This window comes from Lucilia sericata, unplaced genomic scaffold (assembly GCF_015586225.1).
Source record: "Lucilia sericata isolate MDLA Ls3-8-SP2 unplaced genomic scaffold, ASM1558622v1 Contig005681F_arrow, whole genome shotgun sequence".
Lineage (NCBI taxonomy): Eukaryota > Metazoa > Arthropoda > Insecta > Diptera > Calliphoridae > Lucilia > Lucilia sericata.
In genome coordinates, this window is record NW_023997593.1 from 1 (window position 1) to 19,974 (window position 19,974).

A 19,974-nucleotide genomic window follows, 5' to 3' on the forward strand; every position below is an offset into this window, starting at 1 on the left:
TCTAGTCTATAGTCTAGTCTATAGTCTAGTCTATAGTCTAGTCTATAGTCTAGTCTATAGTCTAGTCTATAGTCTAGTCTATATAGTCTAGTCTATAGTCTAGTCTATAGTCTAGTCTATAGTCTAGTCTATAGTCTAGTCTATAGTCTATCTAGTCTATAGTCTAGTCTATAGTCTAGTCTATAGTGTAGTCTATAGTCTAGTCTATAGTGTAGTCTATAGTGTAGTCTATAGTCTAGTCTATAGTCTAGTCTATAGTCTAGTCTATAGTCTAGTCTATAGTCTAGTCTATAGTCTAGTCTATAGTATAGTCTATAGTCTAGTCTATAGTCTAGTCTATAGTCTGGTCTATAGTCTGGTCTATAGTCTAGTCTATAGTCTAGTCTATAGTCTAGTCTATAGTCTAGTCTATAGTCTAGTCTATAGGCTAGTCTATAGTCTAGTCTATAGGCTAGTCTATAGTCTAGTCTATAATCTAGTCAATAGTCTAGTCTATAGACTAGTCTTTAGTCTAGTATATAGTCTAGTCTATAGTCTAGACTTTAGTCTAGTCTATAGTCTAGTCTACAGTCTGGTCTATAGTCTAGTCTATAGTCTAGTCTGTAGTCTAGTCTATAGTCTAGTCTATAGTCTAGTCTATAGTCTAGTCTATAGTCTAGTCTATAGTCTAGTCTATAGTCTAGTCTATAGGCTAGTCTATAGTCTAGTCTATAATCTAGTCCAATAGTCTAGTCTATAGACTTGTCTTTAGTCTAGTATATAGTCTAGTCTATAGTCTAGACTTTAGTCTAGTCTATAGTCTAGCCTATAGTCTGGTCTATAGTCTAGTCTATAGTCTAGTCTGTGGTCTAGTCTATAGTCTAGTCTATAGTCTAGTCTATAGTCTAGTCTATAGTCTAGTCTATAGTCTAGTCTATACGCTAGTCTATAGTCTAGTCTATAATCTAGTCAATAGTCTAGTCTATAGACTAGTCTTTAGTCTAGTATAGTCTAGTCTATAGTCTAGACTTTAGTCTAGTCTATAGTCTAGTCTATAGTCTGGTCTATAGTCTAGTCCTATAGTCTAGTCTATAGTCTAGTTCTAGTCCTATAGTCTAGTCTATAGTCTAGTCTAATGTCTAGTCTATAGTCTAGTCTATAGTCTAGTCTATAGTCTAGTCTATAGTCTAGTCTATAGTCTAGTCTATAGTCTAGTCTATAGTCTAGTCTATAGTCTAGTCTATAGTCTAGTCTATAGTCTAGTCTATAGTCTAGTCTATAGTCTAGTCTATAGTCTAGTCTATAGTCTAGTTTATACTCTAATCTATAGCCTTGTCTATAGTATATTCTATAGTCTAATCTATAGTCTAGTCTACATTCTATAGTCCTAGTCTACATTCTATAGTCTAGTCTACATTCTATAGTCTAGTCTAGAATCTAGTCTATAGACAAGTCTGTTGTCAAACCTAAAAAAAAAACACATGCTTTTCCGGAATTTTGCCCATATTTTCGTTATTTATGGACCCATTTTGAGGAACCTTCTCAAAAGCGTGTATGGATTCAGAAGTTCGAATAAATACCTATGTACTTTAATTGAAAAATTGTGGAGCGGTTAAAGGGATTTTAAGGTACCTTTTCGAAAGCTTGTTATGGATACAGAAACTAATATTACGGGAATTAAGTTTCCTCAAAAACGATATTCCCAAAAACAAGATAAGTGAGATAGGTATAAAATTCCTACTAGTTAATTTCCGCCATTGATATTTTTATAGCTACTTGATGAATATTTTTCCAATTGGGTATTTTTTAAATTTTATTACAGCTGTTGCCAGCATAAAAAGCCGGTTACAAACACACTTGTACACTAGTTCATATACTAAAAAAATATGTAAAAAGTACTATGTAATTGTATTACCGAAAAAATGCAATGTTTACAAAAGTTTTTTCTGGGCAAATTTTAGCACTACTGAACATAACCTTGTCCAACAAAAATTGCACTCTGCAAACACAATTCTTTATAAAGTAAAGCAATTCTACATACATAAAATAACACATAAATTAACATATTTATAAGTATAAAAGATATTTTATGCAATCATATCTTAATTTTTCGATAAAAAGAATTTCAACAATTACATAATCCTTCTTCTACCAATATAGAGATATAACAAAATTTCTTTTCCAGACAACTTACCATAGTGGATGTATTAATCCAACGTGTTTTACTCAATTGTTGAACGCCGCGTAGCGAAGAACGTTGCAAAAGTTGGGAAAACATTTTTCGGCTTATTTTTAAACACTGATTTTCCCGATTTTTTTATTATTGTTTTTGTCCTAATCGCCACCGCAGTGAAACTATCCAGAGCCCTGCGCCAACAAATATTAACGACGGCGGCGACTGACACTAAAAATATAGGCGGCGGCTTAAAATCGACTGTAAGCCGGCTAAGTTTTCAACTACGTTTAGTTTTTAAATTTTCAACGATTTTAATAAAAACGGAATCCGAGAGATCAAAAAGTGGGATTTTGGAAGCAAATACATTGTTTATAACAAAAAATAGAGCAAGCACAAAAGTTGTGTTAGAAATTATGCAGGGATGGATAAAAAATTCTTAAAAATTAAAAACAAATCTTTTCACCAAGTTTTATGAGGATCGGCATACATTTGACCTACCCCCATATAAAACATCTTGCAGAAAATCAGTTTCTAAAAGATTTTGCGTTATTTATTTATTTATTCAGTAATAAAAAAAATCGATTTGGGCAAAATATTGTCTGTTCTCTAAACCGAATACGAGTAATTTTATCGTTAAAAACGAATTCGCATAATTTTTCTCGCTTTAAAACCAAGTACACGTCCGATTTGCAGGACACAAAATTTGGTTTTAAAAGTTTTTCGGTTTTGAAACCGATTCGATTTACAGAACAGACATGAGTAAATACAAGGTGTAAATATTCAATAAATTTCTCTGGGTCTACATACATATATACTCTACATATGTACTTAATTTCATGTTTCTAGGTTCAATATTATAGAACTTGAAAAAGTACCTTTTGTAGAACGAAAAAGTACTTTTATAGGTTCTCACCTAATCCGGACTCTACAAACTTATTATTATTGTTTGATTTAATTTTAAGTTGCCCCCTTAACAGTATGATACCACCTTAGGAGGGATTATTTGGCCTTGAAATATTCATAACGCCGTAACCAATTACGGCTTTCGCCCAAAAGAGCCTCGTCCAAGAACTGCCAATCCGACCTATACCTTCGTATAGGAAGCTGGAACTCCCGAACTCCGCTCCTGAGTTTACCGGTCTCCACCAAATCCTAAACGAGATTTGTTTGGTACTCCGCCATGTATCAAAGAAATTTTGTCTGTGCATGAACAAAAATCTCAATTTTCGATGAAATTTCCAGAGGTAGTTTCAGATTTTTGCTATTTTCCTTATTTATGGGCCGAATTTGCTGATTTAAACTAGCGTTCTATTCGACCGTATCTCATAGAATTATTGAAAATTCGGATCTCTAAGATATCTGGGTTCTTCTGAAAACTGATTTCAACATACATACGGACAGACAGACGGACATGGCTAAATCGTCTCCGCTATCTATAAGGATCCAGAATATATATACTTTATAGGGTTGGAAAATTATATTATAAAAATTTCAAACGGAATGACAAACGTATATACATATATCCTTCTTACGAAGGTGAAGGGTATAATAATTAAAATGTAAGAGTGTTATATTCGGCTATGCCGAATCTTAAATACGCACCATCAAATCATATGTCGTAAAAAAACAAAATTTCGGAAGTGGTCATATACATATGTATATGGACTTTGATCAATAGGCTAATATGAACGTCAGCATGATTTTCGGAATAGGGACTTCAATGTGGGATTGGTCAATAATGGACCAAGTTCTCCATAATTTAAAGTAATTTATTTTTTATTCTACCATAATTCTATCATAATGATAACTTTTGGAATGATGTATTAGCTATAAATTGATTTTCTGTAAGAAGGTTATATTGCCGGACAGATCCTCATAATTTTAGGCTTCATAAATATAGGTTTCGGTTCCTAGCAGCACATTTTGTATCTGTTGAATATAACATCAAATATTTCCCATAGTTCTAACTTTTTTTAATAAATTATTTTTTACGCGTAACACATGTCCTTCGACGATCACGACACATTACATTTTGTTCCACTACTTTGTTCCATAAAGATTTTTTTTCTTAAAAGGTACATCTACCCCTTTTCTAGTTCCGTGAAGACATTCTCTAAGTGCGAAAATTTGTATAAAAGGAGGCTTAATAATAGTTTCTTGTAAATATTCGGCCACCATAGTGTTTGGAGACAACAAGAGCTTCACTGAAAGGCACACCAGACAGACACTACCATGGGTATATGGTCAATCAATGGTATAATAATAAGTATGTATCCTTGTGGTAACGCCTGGATACGGCAATTAGCGTCCGTCCATTGCCTCTAGGTGATAATATAACAGCTTACCACTAGCCGACCGACCACCACCCGCCTAGGTGACTAGGGAGGTATACAATTGCTACTCTCTTGTGGGCATTCTTCGAGGAGACCATCATGATGCCTCCTCTTTCTTAAAAAGAAAGACTTCTTTAGAGACAAATAATTAAATAGCATCATTACTTACATTTTTTAATCTTCTAGATCTCACAAACAGGCTAAATCAATCAATATTTTTAGTATTTACACTTAAATACTTTTTCAATAAACAAATAAAGAATTTGCAAAAATTGGCGCGAAAACAAAAAATTGCAGAATTTTTCCTTCAAACAGATTTAGTTTGATGTCCCAATGGGACATCATTGGTTTGACGAGCTAGGAAACTCTGGTTTGTCAAACAGCAATGTATTTTTCGTATCTCGTGTTTGCTACAAACATAAAGTGTTTGAAGGAAAAGCAGCGACTCGAATTGGGTGCGAAAACACGAAAATATCAGAGGCGAAGCATTTACATCGAGCGTTGAGCAAAGTTTTACATGGGCCAAATTTCAATGAGCGGCTTATTATTAGATAAAAGAAAACTTGATTTAAATGAAAACAAATAACTTTATATTGTAAAATTACATAAATTTTGCGAAAATGTTCTTTAAATTGTACAAAATATGACTAAATTTTCAAGCCGTATTAAGCTGAAAATTTTTAGGCTGCGGCGTCTTTGACATTTTGTTCGGCGGCTAGGCTTAGTCGGCTTAAGCCGATTTGCGCAAGTTTCTCTACAGGATGACTCAAAAAAATTCAAAAGATACGAACTTTTTACAACCATGTGTTTGTTATGATTTTAAACGTCATTATCACGTATTGTTTTTATAAAAATCCGCATTTTACAACGTTTACCCGAAATTTAGAGAAATTTCATTGAAAATTAGATACATTTTTAATTAAAAATATATTCTTAAACTAAAAAACTAATTCCCACACCCCAACAACATGGAGCGTCCACAAAAAATGCCGAAAGTGGCTAAGGTAAGTAAACAACATAATATCTCTACTTTCATATCCACTAATAGGCTTTTTATACATCTTACAGGTCAAAAATAAAGCTCCCGCTGAGGTACAAATTACCGCCGAACAGCTCTTGCGGGAAGCTAAAGAACGTGATTTGGAAATTCTACCACCACCGCCCAAACAAAAAATCTCCGATCCCGCTGAATTGGCAGATTATCAACAACGCAAACGTAAAGTTTTTGAAGATAATCTGCGTAAAAATCGCATGGTAGTTAGTCATTGGATCAAATATGCCCAATGGGAAGAATCACAAAAAGAGATACAACGTGCTCGTTCGATTTGGGAGCGAGCTCTGGACAATGACCATCGTAATGTTACTATATGGCTTAAATATGCCGAAATGGAAATGAAAAATAAACAGGTTAATCATGCTCGTAATCTGTGGGATAGGGCCGTCACAATAATGCCTCGCGTTAACCAATTCTGGTATAAGTATACTTACATGGAGGAAATGTTGGAAAATGTGGCTGGCGCCAGGCAGGTTTTTGAAAGATGGATGGAATGGCAACCAGAAGAACAGGCCTGGCAAACGTATGTTAACTTTGAACTACGTTACAAGGAAATTGATCGTGCTCGTGCTATATACGAACGTTTTGTATATGTACATCCTGATGTCAAGAACTGGATAAAATTTGCCCGCTTTGAAGAGTCCCATGGCTTTATACATGGAGCTCGTAGGGTATTCGAAAGAGCTGTGGAATTCTTTGGCGATGATTATATAGATGAACGTTTATTTATAGCATTTGCTCGTTTTGAAGAAGGTCAAAAGGAACATGATCGTGCTAGAGTCATATACAAATATGCCTTGGATCATTTGCCCAAGGATCGTACACAAGAGCTGTACAAAGCCTATACAATACACGAAAAGAAATATGGTGATCGTGCTGGCATTGAAGATGTTATAGTATCGAAAAGAAAGTTTCAATACGAACAGGAAGTGGCCAATAATCCTCAGAACTATGATGCCTGGTTTGATTATTTAAGATTAATTGAGGGTAAGTTATTAAAAAATGTAATAGTGCCATATGTAAATTAAAATTATTTAAATTACCGCTTTCAGGAGAAGGTGATGCTGATCTCATACGGGAAACTTATGAACGTGCCATTTCAAATGTGCCACCTGCAAATGAGAAAAACTACTGGCGCCGCTATATTTATCTATGGATTAACTATGCCCTGTATGAAGAACTTGAAACCGAAGATTTGGAACGCACCCGCCAAATATACAAAACCTGCCTAGAGTTGATACCACATAAAAAGTTTACCTTTAGTAAAATATGGCTTATGTATGCTCAATTCGAAATAAGATGTAAAGATTTACAAAAGGCACGTAAAACTTTAGGTATGGCTATTGGTATGTGTCCCAGAGATAAACTATTCCGAGGCTATATAGAACTTGAAATACAGTTGCGTGAGTTTGATCGTTGTCGTTTGCTGTATGAGAAATTTTTGGAATTTGGACCAGAAAACTGTGTGACCTGGATGAAATTTGCTGAATTGGAAAATCTATTGGGTGACACAGAACGCGCTAGAGCCATCTACGAATTGGCAGTACAACAACCGCGTCTAGATATGCCCGAACTGCTGTGGAAGGCTTATATTGACTTTGAAGTTGCTCAAGGTGAATCCGAATTGGCACGCCAGCTCTATGAAAGACTATTGGAGAGAACGCAACACGTTAAGGTTTGGATGTCTTATGCTAAATTTGAGTTAACTTCACAGTTGGGAGAAGATGATGCAGACATGAATCTACGATTGGCCCGTAGAGTTTATGAAAGAGCTAATGATACTTTACGTCAATTGGGCGATAAGGAATCTAGAGTTTTACTTTTGGAAGCTTGGCGTGACTTTGAACGCGAGTCGGGTGATCAGGACAGTTTGGAAAAAGTTATGGAGAAAATGCCCAGACGTGTCAAGAAAAGACAAAAGATTATTTCGGAATCCGGTGTGGAAGAGGGTTGGGAAGAAGTATTCGATTACATATTCCCCGAGGATGAAATGGCCAGACCTAATCTTAAACTTTTGGCGGCCGCTAAAATGTGGAAAAAACTTAAAGAAACTGGCGCTAGCACTACAGAAACACAAACGAATTTTGAAGCCACTAGTGTGGAAAGCAATAAAACTGGTTATGAAGCAGAAGCCAAAGAACCGGAAAATAATGCTAACAGCGATACACCGGCAAATGCGGAAGAGTCTGAAAGTAGAGAGGATAAGGATAATGAGAATGCGTCACCTAAGCAAACTGCTGCTAATAATAATGATAATTCTCCAAATGCAGGCTAATATACAGAAGGCATTTGTTTATTTAGTTTTAAGTAAGGTAATTAATAAAATTTATAATTTTATTTACTTTATTTTTTTTGCAACAAGTGCTTGGTTAAATATTCTTGTGAAATGAAGTGAAGCAGTGAAGTGAAGTGTGTTACTAAATTTTAACAAAAACAATTAATTTTTGTCATCAATAAATGTTGGTCGAGCAAAATCTGGAAAATCCAAGATGATGTTTCTCAAGCAATATATTTTAACAAACAATTGCAACTAAAAGCATAATGTGTAAATACTTTGTAGGCAACAGACTCTATTAAAGGGTAATTATTTAAAGCGCATTAATAGAGTAAATGTGGAATAAGCGTATTTCATTAGCTGCAATAAAAAATTTAATTAATAAATAAAACCATTTGCTATAAACTCAACTTCACCTGCACAAATGTGGGCAAATCAACTGGTATATAAGAGCCAGCATAAATAATCGAATGTCTTTGCGTGCGCATCAAAGTTATCAACAAATTCTTTTTAAAACTAGGCTCCTGAGCCAACCAGCCACAAGAATAGAAGGCATAAGTTAAATTCCAACTTTGAGTACTCATGCAATGACCAAAATAGCATATAATAAACACCTCCAAAGTAACAGCTACAAAGAAGATTATCGATAGAATTTGAGCACTATAATCAGCAGCATCCACAACATATAGAAAGTGTAAACCAACGGTGCACTGAACCAAAGCCGAACAAACAAATTGAGCTAGACAAGCTTTCGAAATGATATTTTCAATAATGGTAAATAGTCTAGATAAAGAATTAATTAGAATATTTAAAATTAAAGGGAAAAAATTAGAAATACTTTAAGATATTGTTATAATCCTTAATACATGCATTAAATTCATGTAAGTTTCTCAAACGTTCCTCTTTAGTTAGCCATACATGTTCTTCTTCGTCTTCCTTACGACCTATAGCTCTAACACGCACCTCCAAAGCTTTCATTTGAGCCGTTAATATAATAAGATACGCGGGAGGATAGGAATCATTAGCACAATTTTGTAATGCTTGTACAATAAGACCAAACAATTGATAGATCATTACTATGATATACATAAAAGTATTATCAAACCAATTGACTCCAAACCAGGCAGGATATAATAAACAACGTTCTTGGGCAAATATAACCTTGAAAATACTTAAACCTGTACCCACCATATACAGGCGCACGAATATTAAAAATGATAATTGCGAAATTCTAATGGCATCTTTGAGAATTTTCTGTTCTTCCAAATTGTTAGCTCTCCTATCCAGCTTACCCAGTATAGCCTTAATTCTTTCCAAATCCTTACGCACCAAATAAACATTAAGAAATTTCAAATTAGCTATAGTATCCGTTATGGTAATGGTTAAATTTTCACACAATTGTTGGGTATTTTGAGCGAAAAATACATTAACAATTAAGGTCAAAGGAAATAGAAAGGTGACCACAAAGTTTATAACCACTGCATAAATGCGATAGACTTGTAAATTGCTCTGCTTAGGAGCTTTAATACCCATCCAATGCCATACTTTCCAATGATAGTAAAAAGCCATATTAGTATCTGGTTGCTGACCGCTAAGTTCCATAATAGTTAATCTTTTCACTTTGAATTTCCAGGAGGTTTTAATTTCAAATGAAGGAATGTAGCAATATTTTATTCTTTAATTGGAATTGTAGTTTTGTTATAAAACTTTTGTGCAATAATTTGCATAATAGTTTTTAACTGTATGTATTTGCAAACAATTGTTTTAATTAGAAAAGTTTAATAATTTAATTAAATTGTTTTAAATTATTATTTTGTAAATGTAATGGACATGAAATCTTCTTTATATTAGAAGGAAAACACTTAAGTATAAAATGTTCGAAAATTAGAACTTGTTTTCGAATTTGTTTAAATCTCTAGATTTTTTATTTTTATTTTCCAACTTCAAAATCTAAACATTTTCTGGAAATTTTAAATATTTTTAACAAAGTTTGTGAATATAAGCTTTTTAGGTTATGTTCGAACATTTTCGAAAATTCGAACTTATATTCGAAAAAATTTTAAATTTGTTAAAATAATTCCTAAAAATACAGTTTTAGTTTTATTCGACCACAATATTTTTGTATTTTCCACTTTCGAACTTAAAATTTTTGAAAATAATTCAATAATTTTCTAGAATTTTGAAGTATTTTTAATATAGGTTATGAATATAAGCATTTTAGGTTATGTTCGAAAATTTTCTAAAATTCGAAAAAATTTTAAAGTTGTTAAAATAATATACAGATCATGAGGGTTTATTAAAACACAATTTTAGTTTTATTCGAACACAATATTTTTGTATTTTTCACTATCGAACTTTAAAATTTTGAAAATAATAGTGAATTTTTAATGAAGGTTATGAATATAAGCATTTTAGGTTATGTTCGAAAATTTTCTAAAATTCGAACTTAAGTTCGAAAAAATTTTAAAATTGTTTAAATAATATACAGATCATGAGGCTTTATTAAAATACAATTTTAGTTTTATTCGAACACAATATTTTTGTATTTTCCACTTTCGAACTTTAAAATTTTGAAAATAATAACAACATTTTCCTGAATTTTTAAGTATTTTTAATGAAGGTTATGAATATAAGCTTGTTAGGTTATGTTCGAAAATTAGAAACTTAAGTTCGAAAACATTTTTAAATTTTTGAAATAATCTGCAGATCATAAGGATTCATACAAATATACATAATTTTAGTTTTATTTGAGCATAAATTCTTGTATTTTCCACTTTCGAACTTGAAAATTATGAAAGAAATTTCGAAATTTTCCAGAATTTTGAAGTTTTTTAATAAAGTTTATGAATACAAGCTTTTTAGGTTATGTTCGAAAATTCGAACTTAATTTCGAAAAAATTTTAAAATTCTTGAAATAATCTAAAAATACAATATCAATTTTATTCGAACACAATATTTTAGTATTTTCCACTTTCGAACTTTAAAATTTTGAAAATAATTACAAAATTTTCACAAATTTTAAAGTATGTTTAATAAAGGTGATGAATATAAGATTTTTAGGTTATGTTCCAAATTCGAACTTAATTTCGAAAAAAAATTATAAAGCTGATCATAAGGATTTATAAAAATATAATTTTAGTTTTATTCGAAAACAGTTTCTAGCATTTTCCACTTTCGAACTTTACAATTTTGAAATTAATAACAAAATTTTCCCGAATTTCGAAGAATTTTCAAAAATTCGAACTTAATTTCGAAATTTTTTTTTAAATTTTTGACATAATCTCTATATATTGAGGATTCATAAAAATATAATTTTAGTTTTATTTGAGTTAAATTTTTAGCATTTTCGCTCGAATTTAAAAGTTTTGAATTTAGAAAAAATTTCAAAAGTTTCAAAATAATTCTAAAGTTTTTCTTGAATTTCAAAAATAGTTTCAAAATAATTCTAAAATTTTTCTTGAATTTTGATGTATTTTTAAGCCAGTTTATAGGTTATGTTTGAAAATTTTCGAAATTTCGAAAATAATCATTTAAAAAGTCACATTTGAATATATTTCAACATTTAAAAATTCATGTTTAGTTTTATTTTTTAATATAACAAATTATGTAGTTAATATCTTAAACAATATGTACTTTTTTTTTATTAAAGGATAATATAAGTAAAATTAAGGAAAAAAAAGTAAAAAAACTAAAAAATTTAAAACTGAATTCAATTCATAATAACAAAAATAAAAAATGTGAGGATTAAACATTTGCCCATTAAAAACTTTGTTAAATTCATTATTGCGTTTTCTCTAAATAACATGAAATTTACACATAATTTTTCAAAATTTATAGAGATGCTAAAACTACTAAATAATTTGTAAAGAAAAAAAATGGGAAAAAATAAATATCAAAAAAAAAAAATATATATATATATATATATATATATATATACCAAAGAATATTAAATTGAGATAAAATCGTTAAGAGTTTAATTTTAATATTATGTAGTTTGTCTACTATCCGATTGATTTTTACAAACTTTACTATGACCATCTTTCCAGTGGCGTGCCTGACATATTTCCGAACAATAAGCAGCACGAAAGCAACATAAATAAATGGCTTCTTCCAGACACCAATAACACTAAAAATTTATGATAAAAAAATAAGCTTAAATGTGAAATTTTAACTTGTTTTCTCATACCCATTGTTTACGTTTCAGTATTTTACATTCCATTTCTTGTTTCTTAATGGTTTCTTTTAATTTACGCTTTTGAGCTTCCAGTTTTTCATTTTTCTGTTTATATTCATTTATAACTTTATGAGCATTCTCCAGTTCATTTAACTAAAATTTAAAGAAATTAGTTTCATTCTTAACAATTTTATATTTTTAAACATTTACCATTTTAAGTCGATCATCGTTTTCTGTTAACTTAATTGTTTTACGGGTTGAACGTTTACTACTATTATTGTTATTGTCTTCCTTAGTATTAATATTATTTAAATTATTAGTTTTCAAACGTTTTAACGATACTGATACTTCAGTACACAAAGTCGTTTGACTGTTGGTTAAAACATTGTTATCCTCATTAATGCTGTCTTGCGATAAGTTTAAATTAAATTGATTATCCTTGGGGGTTTTTCCAATCGTTTTTGTTATAGTTAAAGAATTTTTACGTTTACGTTTGCCAGGCTTTCCCTTGTTTAAACTACTATCCATTGATGCAGAACCTAAAACATTACGTATGATTTCTTCGGTTTGTTGAGGATTTGCATGGAAACTAAATGCACTTGGTGGATAAGATGATAAGGTTTGATGATAACGTAATTCTTCCATTGCCTTCTTAATGGCTGGACTATTTCCCAATTTAAGTGACTTGGTATCGGCATCAATGGGTTTAATGTAACGCACATCGATTAGGGCACGTGAATGATTACCACCAAAGAAACGTACATCGAATTTATTATTGGGTAAAACGCGTATAACTTTGGCCGGCCAATAGGGGAAACCGCTGTGTTTTGCATAAACCAGTTCATGACGTTGTACACAAGGCATGGCAAACCAAACAGCAGATTGTTTTTCATGTGAGTAACGAAAGCAGTCCGGACATCGGCGTATTTCCGAAAGATCATGTGTGATGTCGCGTAATAACCATTTGGTAGATTCCATTTCTGTACTGTAGGCTGTAAGTAAATGTAGTGTGAAATTTTACTTCAAGCTTTAAGAAAGCTTTTTTCCAAATGCATTAACTTTAACATTAAGCTTTAGAAAAATACTCATACAAAACTTTAGGAAATATTTTTACCAAAAACCTTAAGAAAGCTTTAGAAATGTGTTTTATAAAAAGTAAAAAAAAAATGTTCAAAAAAGCTTTTATTCTTAAAAAAAAATAATTTTCCTGAAGACTTTATTACATAAGTTTTTTTGTTAAAAAGCTTTAGGCAAGATTTTTCATAAAAAACATTAACGAAAAAAGCTCTTTTAACTTTTAATTAAAAGCTTAGAAAAAGTCTTTAGAAAAGCAAAAAGCTTTCAAATAGCTTTTTTGTAAAAAAACATTTAGAAAAGCTTAAAAAAACATTTTCGATAGATAAAATTTGTAAACAAAAATATAGGAAATCGTTTTTCCAAAAAGCTTTAGTAATAAAGCTTTAGAATTGTCGAAAAAAGCTTTAAAAAAGCAACAGCTTTCTTAAAAAAGCTTTTCTACAAAAACCTCAAGAAAACTTTTATTGCAAAAAGATTTTTTCATAAAAATCGTACAAAGATTTTTTAAAAATTAATAATTTTTGTCAGATTTCTTGCAATAATTACATATTTCCCTAAAAAAACAAACTTACCCCCAAAAAACACTCCAATACTATGTTGAATATCCAATAAATCCACTAAAAATTCCATTAGAAATGTATATTCTTTTCTATCCAGTTTCCCTGTTACATCATCCAATCCCCTAATAGTGGAATGTAACATTAAACGTGCCACAAGATTAATTTCCGTTTCATTTGCACGCATCGCTTCTAAATACGTACGAACATCATGTGTTAACCATTCGCGATTATAAGAAAATGTAAATTTAACTAAATGACATAATTCATCTGCTTGTAAATTGGCAGGATTGCGTAAATCGGCACGTTTGAGTAAACGACAACTGGTACACAATTCCAAATCATGTTCATCTTCTTCGTTGGGTGATATTTCACTTTTATACGAAATACTAGACGCAGTAGTATTGGGTCGTTGACGATTTGGTGGTCGTATTTCACCCATACAGACCACTTCAACTTTTGTCTTACTTTCAATATCATCTAATAAGGGTTTACCTTCTGTGTGTACATTACTGCTGTTAAGATCGTTAGCAGTAGAGGGAGAAAAGCTGTCCATGTTGGTTATTTCTTCGGCTGCATTAGGCTGTTGATGTTGTGGCGTCCAACTGGCGGTAGAATTTTGATCTAGCTGTGTTAGTGAAGAATTAGCTCTTATATCACTTTCATAACCCAGAGCGGTAGAACAACGTACTGTGCCCATATCATCAGTTTCCGATTCGGTGTCCGAACTAAATGCCGGCAAACGATTTTTCTGTATGCGCGATGAAGGTACAGTATAATTGGGACGCTCAGGGTTTTTGCGATAACACAGGCGATGAAATGAACGCCAACATTGACGACATTCCTCCAACATGCCGGGTAAGTGGCATTCATAACAATATAAATCGTGAGAGGTCTTCTCTTTGATCTCTTGTAGTGTGGGTAAACGCAAACGTTTAAGTTCAGGCACTACAGCTCTGGGAGAACGTGGTGAAGACACTGTGGCCGATACAGGCATAAGCAAACCATCACGTAAAGCATTAGCCACAGTTTCCTTTGCGGCCGCTTATAATTTTTTTAATTAATTTTTATTTTGCAAAAAAAAAAAATTAAGCAAATATTAACTTACATATAGAATAGTTGCCTTTTTTTAGTAAAACATCTACCAAATTGTCGACCGAACATGATTCCTCACGTCCATTTTGATGATGGCTATTTTCCTCATGGCTGCTACCATTGGGACTGCGTAAAACTTTTAGAAAGTAACGCAAACAATCTGGCTGAGCTTTGCGTATAACTTGAGACATGTTTTTATGTTGCATGCAATTTTTAAATTAATTTTATGATTTTTTTACACATTTTTAACATAATTTTGTGAGGAAATCTAATAACTGTTTATTAAATTTAAGCAAAAATTGGAAAAGTGTTTTTGTTTCCACACTAACAATCAATCACAGTGGTAAAGTGAAATACAAACAATCACAGTAATGAAAGGCAACAGCTGAGTAGAGTTCTATAGTTCAAATAAGAAGTCGACTTTTTGCAATTTATGAAAAGTCAACTTTATTATACACTTCACCTTTATGAGAAGGATATATAAGTTTGTCAATCCATTTGTAATTGTAAATTACTCATTACTTAATAATGATATCGGGAAAAATTCTACACGATTATATTTTTTATAAGTACATACAAATCATTCTGTCAAAGTTTTTCCGGATCGGTCCATAATTGGATATAGTGCCCATTTGGTATGGAGATACATTTTTTCACAAATATACATACCTATATACAAATCATTCTGTATATTTTTGTCCAGATTGGCCCATAATTGGTCGTAGATCCCATATAAAGCTCTCTACTAAATCAAAAATCACTTAATCGTAAATAACTCAGGAATTAATAATGATATCGGGATAAAATTCTAAATTAATATGTTTTGTATATATTCTGCAAAATGATTTTCAGATCGGTTCTTTATTTGTTTATTATTTAAGCTTACAAAATTTATGATCAACTCTCGACTTTACACTGAGCTGCAGCTCTTTTTCAAAATCGTAACGCTGATTTTCTTCCAGAAACGAACTTAATGCTTCATCCTTATCTAAATGAGCAAAAATAATTTGTAAACTCCGTCGAGGATAGGAAATGTATAATAGCGAGTTAAAATTCGTAGGCAAACTATACAAAGCTACCTTTTCCTTATCGTTACTATCTGCAATAACATAATCGTCGTCATCATTGGCAATACTATTAATTTCCATATGATGAAAATAATATTTAAAGGCGCGCCATATAAATATCAGTAATGATAATGCGATTATTGAAGCACCAAAGATATGACAATATTTTTCTAGTTTGTAAACGATTTGTAACAATTGAATAGAGTTTTTGGTGCGCATATACAACATGTCAAGCCAAAAAACTGGAAATAACATACGACGTTTTGTTTGATATGATCTGAAAATTTTGTAAGGGAATTGTTAACAACTTTAACTTTTGGGGCCATATATTTACAACATACCTTATATGAGAACGTGGTTCTATGTAGAAATTCAATTGAAATTTAGCTCTAAGTTCCAACATTAAACCTGTACGTGGTTCTAATATAACCGTAGTTGTATACATTTTTTCATCCGATTTTAAACCGTCTACTTTCGATATAAAGTATGTATCGGCAATTGTAAAATGAGGATTTGAAACAAAAAGCGGTAGACCAAACCAACAAGCGGAGATGTTAACTACACCGTACGGTAGACATTCACCATTACAAAAACATTCGTTGGCCGCATTTAATGTTCCATTATCAAACATATTCGATGATAATATATAACGATATCCCAAAATACCATCCACCTCTACTTCATCCTTATAATCCATATTTACTGTGCGACAGAAATCTGGAAGAAAATATTGTATTGATTTATACTTTTTTAGATTGGACTTTTGAAACTCTCCCGGCGATCCACTTATAGCTGAATATTTCTGCGCGTAAGGTTGAGTATTATTTTTACCCTTCCATAGAAGAAGTTGACCAAATTGTTCCATGTTTCCCACACCAGTGCTTATAGTGTGTGTACCCAGCAAGTTTGTAGAGCCATTGCGCTAATTAGCAACAAAAGTAATGTCTGTAGTTTTGGTAAAAAAAAAACGTTTTCCAATTTTCAATTCTTACCCCATAAATGAAACCAATACGATCCCATGGTACAAAAATTCCCATTGCACTGCGGAACGACGACGGAAATATCGATAATAAATTTACAAGGTTATCCTCAAATCCTTTAAAGAAATACTCTTCAGCAGTTCGCTTCCAAACTATACCATTTCGGTACAATCTCAAGGCCACATCAACAACTGCTCTTTTCATATAGGACCAATCTTTAGTTTTAGAGGCGGCAGACTATAATTTAAGTTATAATTACTGCTTTATATCTGATTTTACCACTAGTAATGCGTTCAAAGTAAATAGTTTATCGTCTAAGGTTCGTTTAGTTTTAGCCTTATCAAAGTAATACCAATGTTTTCTACCATAATCTAAAGTGTTATTTTAATGATGCCACTGGAAGATTTCTTTTTCCGGTATTTCAACAAAACTATAGGGACCAATTTCTTGTAGTTTTGGTTTTACGCTGGGATTAAAAAAATCATCTGGATTTGTCCAGTTGAAAAAATAAAGTTCTAATGTTATATTCACATCAGGTTTTGTCCATATATCGACAATTTTATTTCCGGGACGTAGTTCCAGATGCTGTGAAATTAAAAACAATTATTAGTTATACTGAAATAAATTAATGAGGAGTTTCTAATCCAAATCTTTTGCTTCAAGATTTAAAAAAAATTCGAAATTTTTGAATTGAAATTTTAGTAGTAAAAAAATACATACTTACACTATTTATAAAGCGATTAACAAATATGTTTGAAAATACTATACAGAATACCCCTACTATGGCTAAAAGAATGGCAAAAATTATAAACAAATACTTGGCGTATTTCTTTATCCACTTAATAATTAATTTGGATGCGGATCGTTTCGGCATTTTTAACTGCAATAAATATTCTGAAAATATATCAAACAAATATATTAATTGTTATAATTTTATCTTATATCTCGAAGAAGGAAGAAAATATAATAGTGCTTAAATCTTTATTTTAAACTTGACACTTCCATTTCAAGTTATTTTCCAAAGGAGGACCTTATATAGGAGGGATATGTTTTATTATGGATCGATCCGCATAAAATTTAATAGATTTCTTTTTTTTGTGTTGAATTTCATAACCCTTTCTGCGTTTTAATAAAGTAATTTTCTAAAGGGGATCTTATATAGAAGGTATTTTGGACCGATCCTAATTAAGTTTGTTAGAGATATTTGATTGCTGCCTTATTAACTTATTTATGACTCATTAAACTCGCGTGCTTTTAACTGCAGACGGGAGGATATGGTTAGATTGTTTTAGAATCTAATAAAGACATACATACATACAAACAATATTTAAATGTGTTACAAATTTGATATTTTTTTGTCGAAATTTGTATGTGTTAATAATAATCAAAATATGAAATCAATGACTATAATAACTGGTTTATAAAAATGAAATTCTTAACAAGGTTTATTAGCTAGAATGACTTATATAACCTGAAATTAATATAATTAAAACCACTTGACGTTTTTTTGCTAATTAATTTCCAATAAAAAGTGTAATCTATATATATAAAATTCTAACGTTACTGACTGACTGACTGACTGACTGACTGATTCATCATCGCACAGCCTAAACGGTTGCAGCTAAAGAGCTGAAATTTGGACAGGAGGTTGGTCTCCCGCCAAATAGATCCACTAAGACGGGATTTTTGGAAATTCGAATGTTTAGGGGGTAAAAAAGGGTAAAAACGGGTAAATTCGGTAACCTTATATCTCCTAAACTAGAAAAGATACAAAAACAGTTTAAAGCTTATCGCCGTTCATTTAAAAAATAAACGGACAGGTGTCTGGTACTTTTTTAAAATTCGGCCCCTTTAGGGAATAAACGGGTAAAAACTGTATTTTGGTACTTTTTTCGCACCCCATGTATCTTTTAAACCAGTGCACATTCAAAAAATATTTTTGACTCCTTCATAACTTAACGAAAAAATAAAAATATGAATTTAGTACTTTATGGATATTCGGACGTTTAAGGGGTTAAAATTGTACCTATTTTTGGTACTTTTTTCATAAAACATTGTTTTTGGTTTATTAACTTATACATATGAATACATAATAACAGGCTCCCACTACGATGTTGCAACTTTTGGAATAGAATTTTTATTTCGTTAATGGGGAGGAAAAAAGTACCAAAAGGGGTAAAAACGGGAAATTTGATTTTATTCAACCACAATGATCCAATTTAGAAAAAATTTTAAATTTAGAAACACTAAATATCCTAATGGGGTGTTATTTGGAACCCCGGTATCAAGTGATATTTTTTGGTACTTTTCATTCTCCAACTGGTCCTTTTTGAGTTTTCTATGATATTGAAATAGAAACATGAAATTAATAATAAAGGGACTTTTCGCTACTTTTTCGTTCTACACAGGTAGTTTTTTGAGTTTTCTTTAAAATTAAAGCTAGAAACATGAAATTAAGCATGTAGAGCTCGGAGTAAATGAGAATCTATAAAATGGGACTTTTTGGTACTTGTTCGTTCTCTAAAAGGTACTTTTTGAATTTTCTATAATATTGAACCTAGAAACATGAAATTAAACATGTAGAGACCGGAGTAAATGAGAATCTATAAAAGGGTACTTTTTCGTCCTTCGACTGGTACTTTTTGAGTTTTCTATAAAATTTAACCTAGAAACATGAAATTAAGCATGTAGAGCCCGGAGTAAATGAGAATCTATATAAGGGGACTTTTTGGTACTTTTCGTCCTTCGACTGGTACTTTTTGAGTTTTCTATAAAATTTAACCTAGAAACATGAAATTAGCATGCGGAGGCCTTAGTTAATGAGAATCTATAAAAGCGGACTTTTTGGTACTTTTTCGTCCTTCGACTGGTACTTTTTGAATTTCCTATAAAATTTAACCTAGAAACATAAATTAAGCATGTAGAGCCCTTAGTAAATGAGAATCTATACAAGGGGACTATTTGGGTACTTTTTCGTCTTTCCACTGGTACTTTTTGAGTTTCTATAAAATTTAACCTAGAAACATGAAATTAAGCATGTAGAGCCCTTAGTAAATGAGAATCTATACAAGGGGACTATTTGGTACTTTTTCGTCTTTCGACTGGTACTTTTTGAGTTTTCTATAAAATTTAACCTAGAAACATGAAATTAAGCATGTAGAGCCCTTAGTAAATGAGAATCTATAAAAGGGGACTTTTTGGTACTTT

General features: G+C 31.5%; 5 protein-coding genes across 5 annotated transcripts; 1 reads left to right on the forward strand and 4 right to left on the reverse strand.

Moving 5' to 3' along the window:
* Nucleotides 1–5,313: 5,313 nt before the first annotated feature.
* Nucleotides 5,314–7,899, forward strand: LOC119615536 (protein crooked neck). Its single transcript, XM_037971551.1, has 3 exons — nt 5,314–5,492; nt 5,557–6,529; nt 6,595–7,899. The coding sequence occupies exons 1-3, from the start codon at nt 5,457–5,459 to the stop codon at nt 7,815–7,817; spliced, it is 2,232 nt and encodes a 743-aa protein (XP_037827479.1). The 5' UTR covers nt 5,314–5,456; the 3' UTR covers nt 7,818–7,899.
* Nucleotides 7,900–8,126: 227 nt separating this feature from the next.
* LOC119615533 (odorant receptor 2a-like) lies at nt 8,127–9,419 on the reverse strand. Its single transcript, XM_037971547.1, has 3 exons — nt 8,656–9,419; nt 8,234–8,600; nt 8,127–8,177 (listed from the first exon to the last, which is right to left on the reverse strand). Exons 1-3 carry the CDS (start codon nt 9,417–9,419, stop codon nt 8,127–8,129), a joined length of 1,182 nt encoding a protein of 393 aa, XP_037827475.1.
* Nucleotides 9,420–11,536: 2,117 nt separating this feature from the next.
* LOC119615534 (zinc finger MYND domain-containing protein 11) lies at nt 11,537–15,084 on the reverse strand. The gene is made up of 5 exons (XM_037971548.1): nt 14,734–15,084; nt 13,641–14,669; nt 12,202–12,983; nt 12,004–12,144; nt 11,537–11,943 (listed from the first exon to the last, which is right to left on the reverse strand). The coding sequence occupies exons 1-5, from the start codon at nt 14,924–14,926 to the stop codon at nt 11,803–11,805; spliced, it is 2,286 nt and encodes a 761-aa protein (XP_037827476.1). The 5' UTR covers nt 14,927–15,084; the 3' UTR covers nt 11,537–11,802.
* Nucleotides 15,085–15,592: 508 nt separating this feature from the next.
* LOC119615537 (protein peste-like) lies at nt 15,593–16,971 on the reverse strand. Its single transcript, XM_037971552.1, has 4 exons — nt 16,780–16,971; nt 16,619–16,709; nt 16,129–16,504; nt 15,593–16,064 (listed from the first exon to the last, which is right to left on the reverse strand). The coding sequence occupies exons 1-4, from the start codon at nt 16,969–16,971 to the stop codon at nt 15,593–15,595; spliced, it is 1,131 nt and encodes a 376-aa protein (XP_037827480.1).
* Nucleotides 16,967–18,254, reverse strand: LOC119615535 (protein croquemort-like). Its single transcript, XM_037971549.1, has 2 exons — nt 17,492–18,254; nt 16,967–17,352 (listed from the first exon to the last, which is right to left on the reverse strand). The coding sequence occupies exons 1-2, from the start codon at nt 17,639–17,641 to the stop codon at nt 17,152–17,154; spliced, it is 351 nt and encodes a 116-aa protein (XP_037827477.1). The 5' UTR covers nt 17,642–18,254; the 3' UTR covers nt 16,967–17,151.
* Nucleotides 18,255–19,974: the final 1,720 nt, after the last annotated feature.

What these genes read in the sequence shown, in the direction of transcription:
- LOC119615536 (XM_037971551.1), top strand. Translation starts at nt 5,457, where the DNA reads ATGGAGCGTCCACAAAAAATGCCGAAAGTGGCTAAG. An exon ending in AAATGCCGAAAGTGGCTAAG is followed by an intron (nt 5,493 to 5,556) that starts GTAAGTAAACAA and finishes TACATCTTACAG; the next exon opens with GTCAAAAATAAAGCTCCCGC. An exon ending in TTATTTAAGATTAATTGAGG is followed by an intron (nt 6,530 to 6,594) that starts GTAAGTTATTAA and finishes TACCGCTTTCAG; the next exon opens with GAGAAGGTGATGCTGATCTC.
- LOC119615535 (XM_037971549.1), bottom strand. Translation starts at nt 17,641, where the DNA reads ATGCCGAAACGATCCGCATCCAAATTAATTATTAAGTGGATAAAGAAA. An exon ending in TTAATCGCTTTATAAATAGT is followed by an intron (nt 17,353 to 17,491) that starts GTAAGTATGTAT and finishes TTAATTTCACAG; the next exon opens with CATCTGGAACTACGTCCCGG.
- LOC119615534 (XM_037971548.1), bottom strand. Translation starts at nt 14,926, where the DNA reads ATGCAACATAAAAACATGTCTCAAGTTATACGCAAAGCTCAGCCAGAT. An exon ending in TATTGGAGTGTTTTTTGGGG is followed by an intron (nt 12,984 to 13,640) that starts GTAAGTTTGTTT and finishes ATTTACTTACAG; the next exon opens with CCTACAGTACAGAAATGGAA. An exon ending in ACGATGATCGACTTAAAATG is followed by an intron (nt 12,145 to 12,201) that starts GTAAATGTTTAA and finishes TTTAAATTTTAG; the next exon opens with TTAAATGAACTGGAGAATGC.
- LOC119615533 (XM_037971547.1), bottom strand. Translation starts at nt 9,419, where the DNA reads ATGGAACTTAGCGGTCAGCAACCAGATACTAATATGGCTTTTTACTAT. An exon ending in GATTATAACAATATCTTAAA is followed by an intron (nt 8,601 to 8,655) that starts GTATTTCTAATT and finishes TTCTTTATCTAG; the next exon opens with ACTATTTACCATTATTGAAA. An exon ending in ATTTGCCCACATTTGTGCAG is followed by an intron (nt 8,178 to 8,233) that starts GTGAAGTTGAGT and finishes TTTTTATTGCAG; the next exon opens with CTAATGAAATACGCTTATTC.
- LOC119615537 (XM_037971552.1), bottom strand. Translation starts at nt 16,971, where the DNA reads ATGAAAAGAGCAGTTGTTGATGTGGCCTTGAGATTGTACCGAAATGGT. An exon ending in GTATTGGTTTCATTTATGGG is followed by an intron (nt 16,710 to 16,779) that starts GTAAGAATTGAA and finishes GTTGCTAATTAG; the next exon opens with CGCAATGGCTCTACAAACTT. An exon ending in GAACCACGTTCTCATATAAG is followed by an intron (nt 16,065 to 16,128) that starts GTATGTTGTAAA and finishes CAAAATTTTCAG; the next exon opens with ATCATATCAAACAAAACGTC.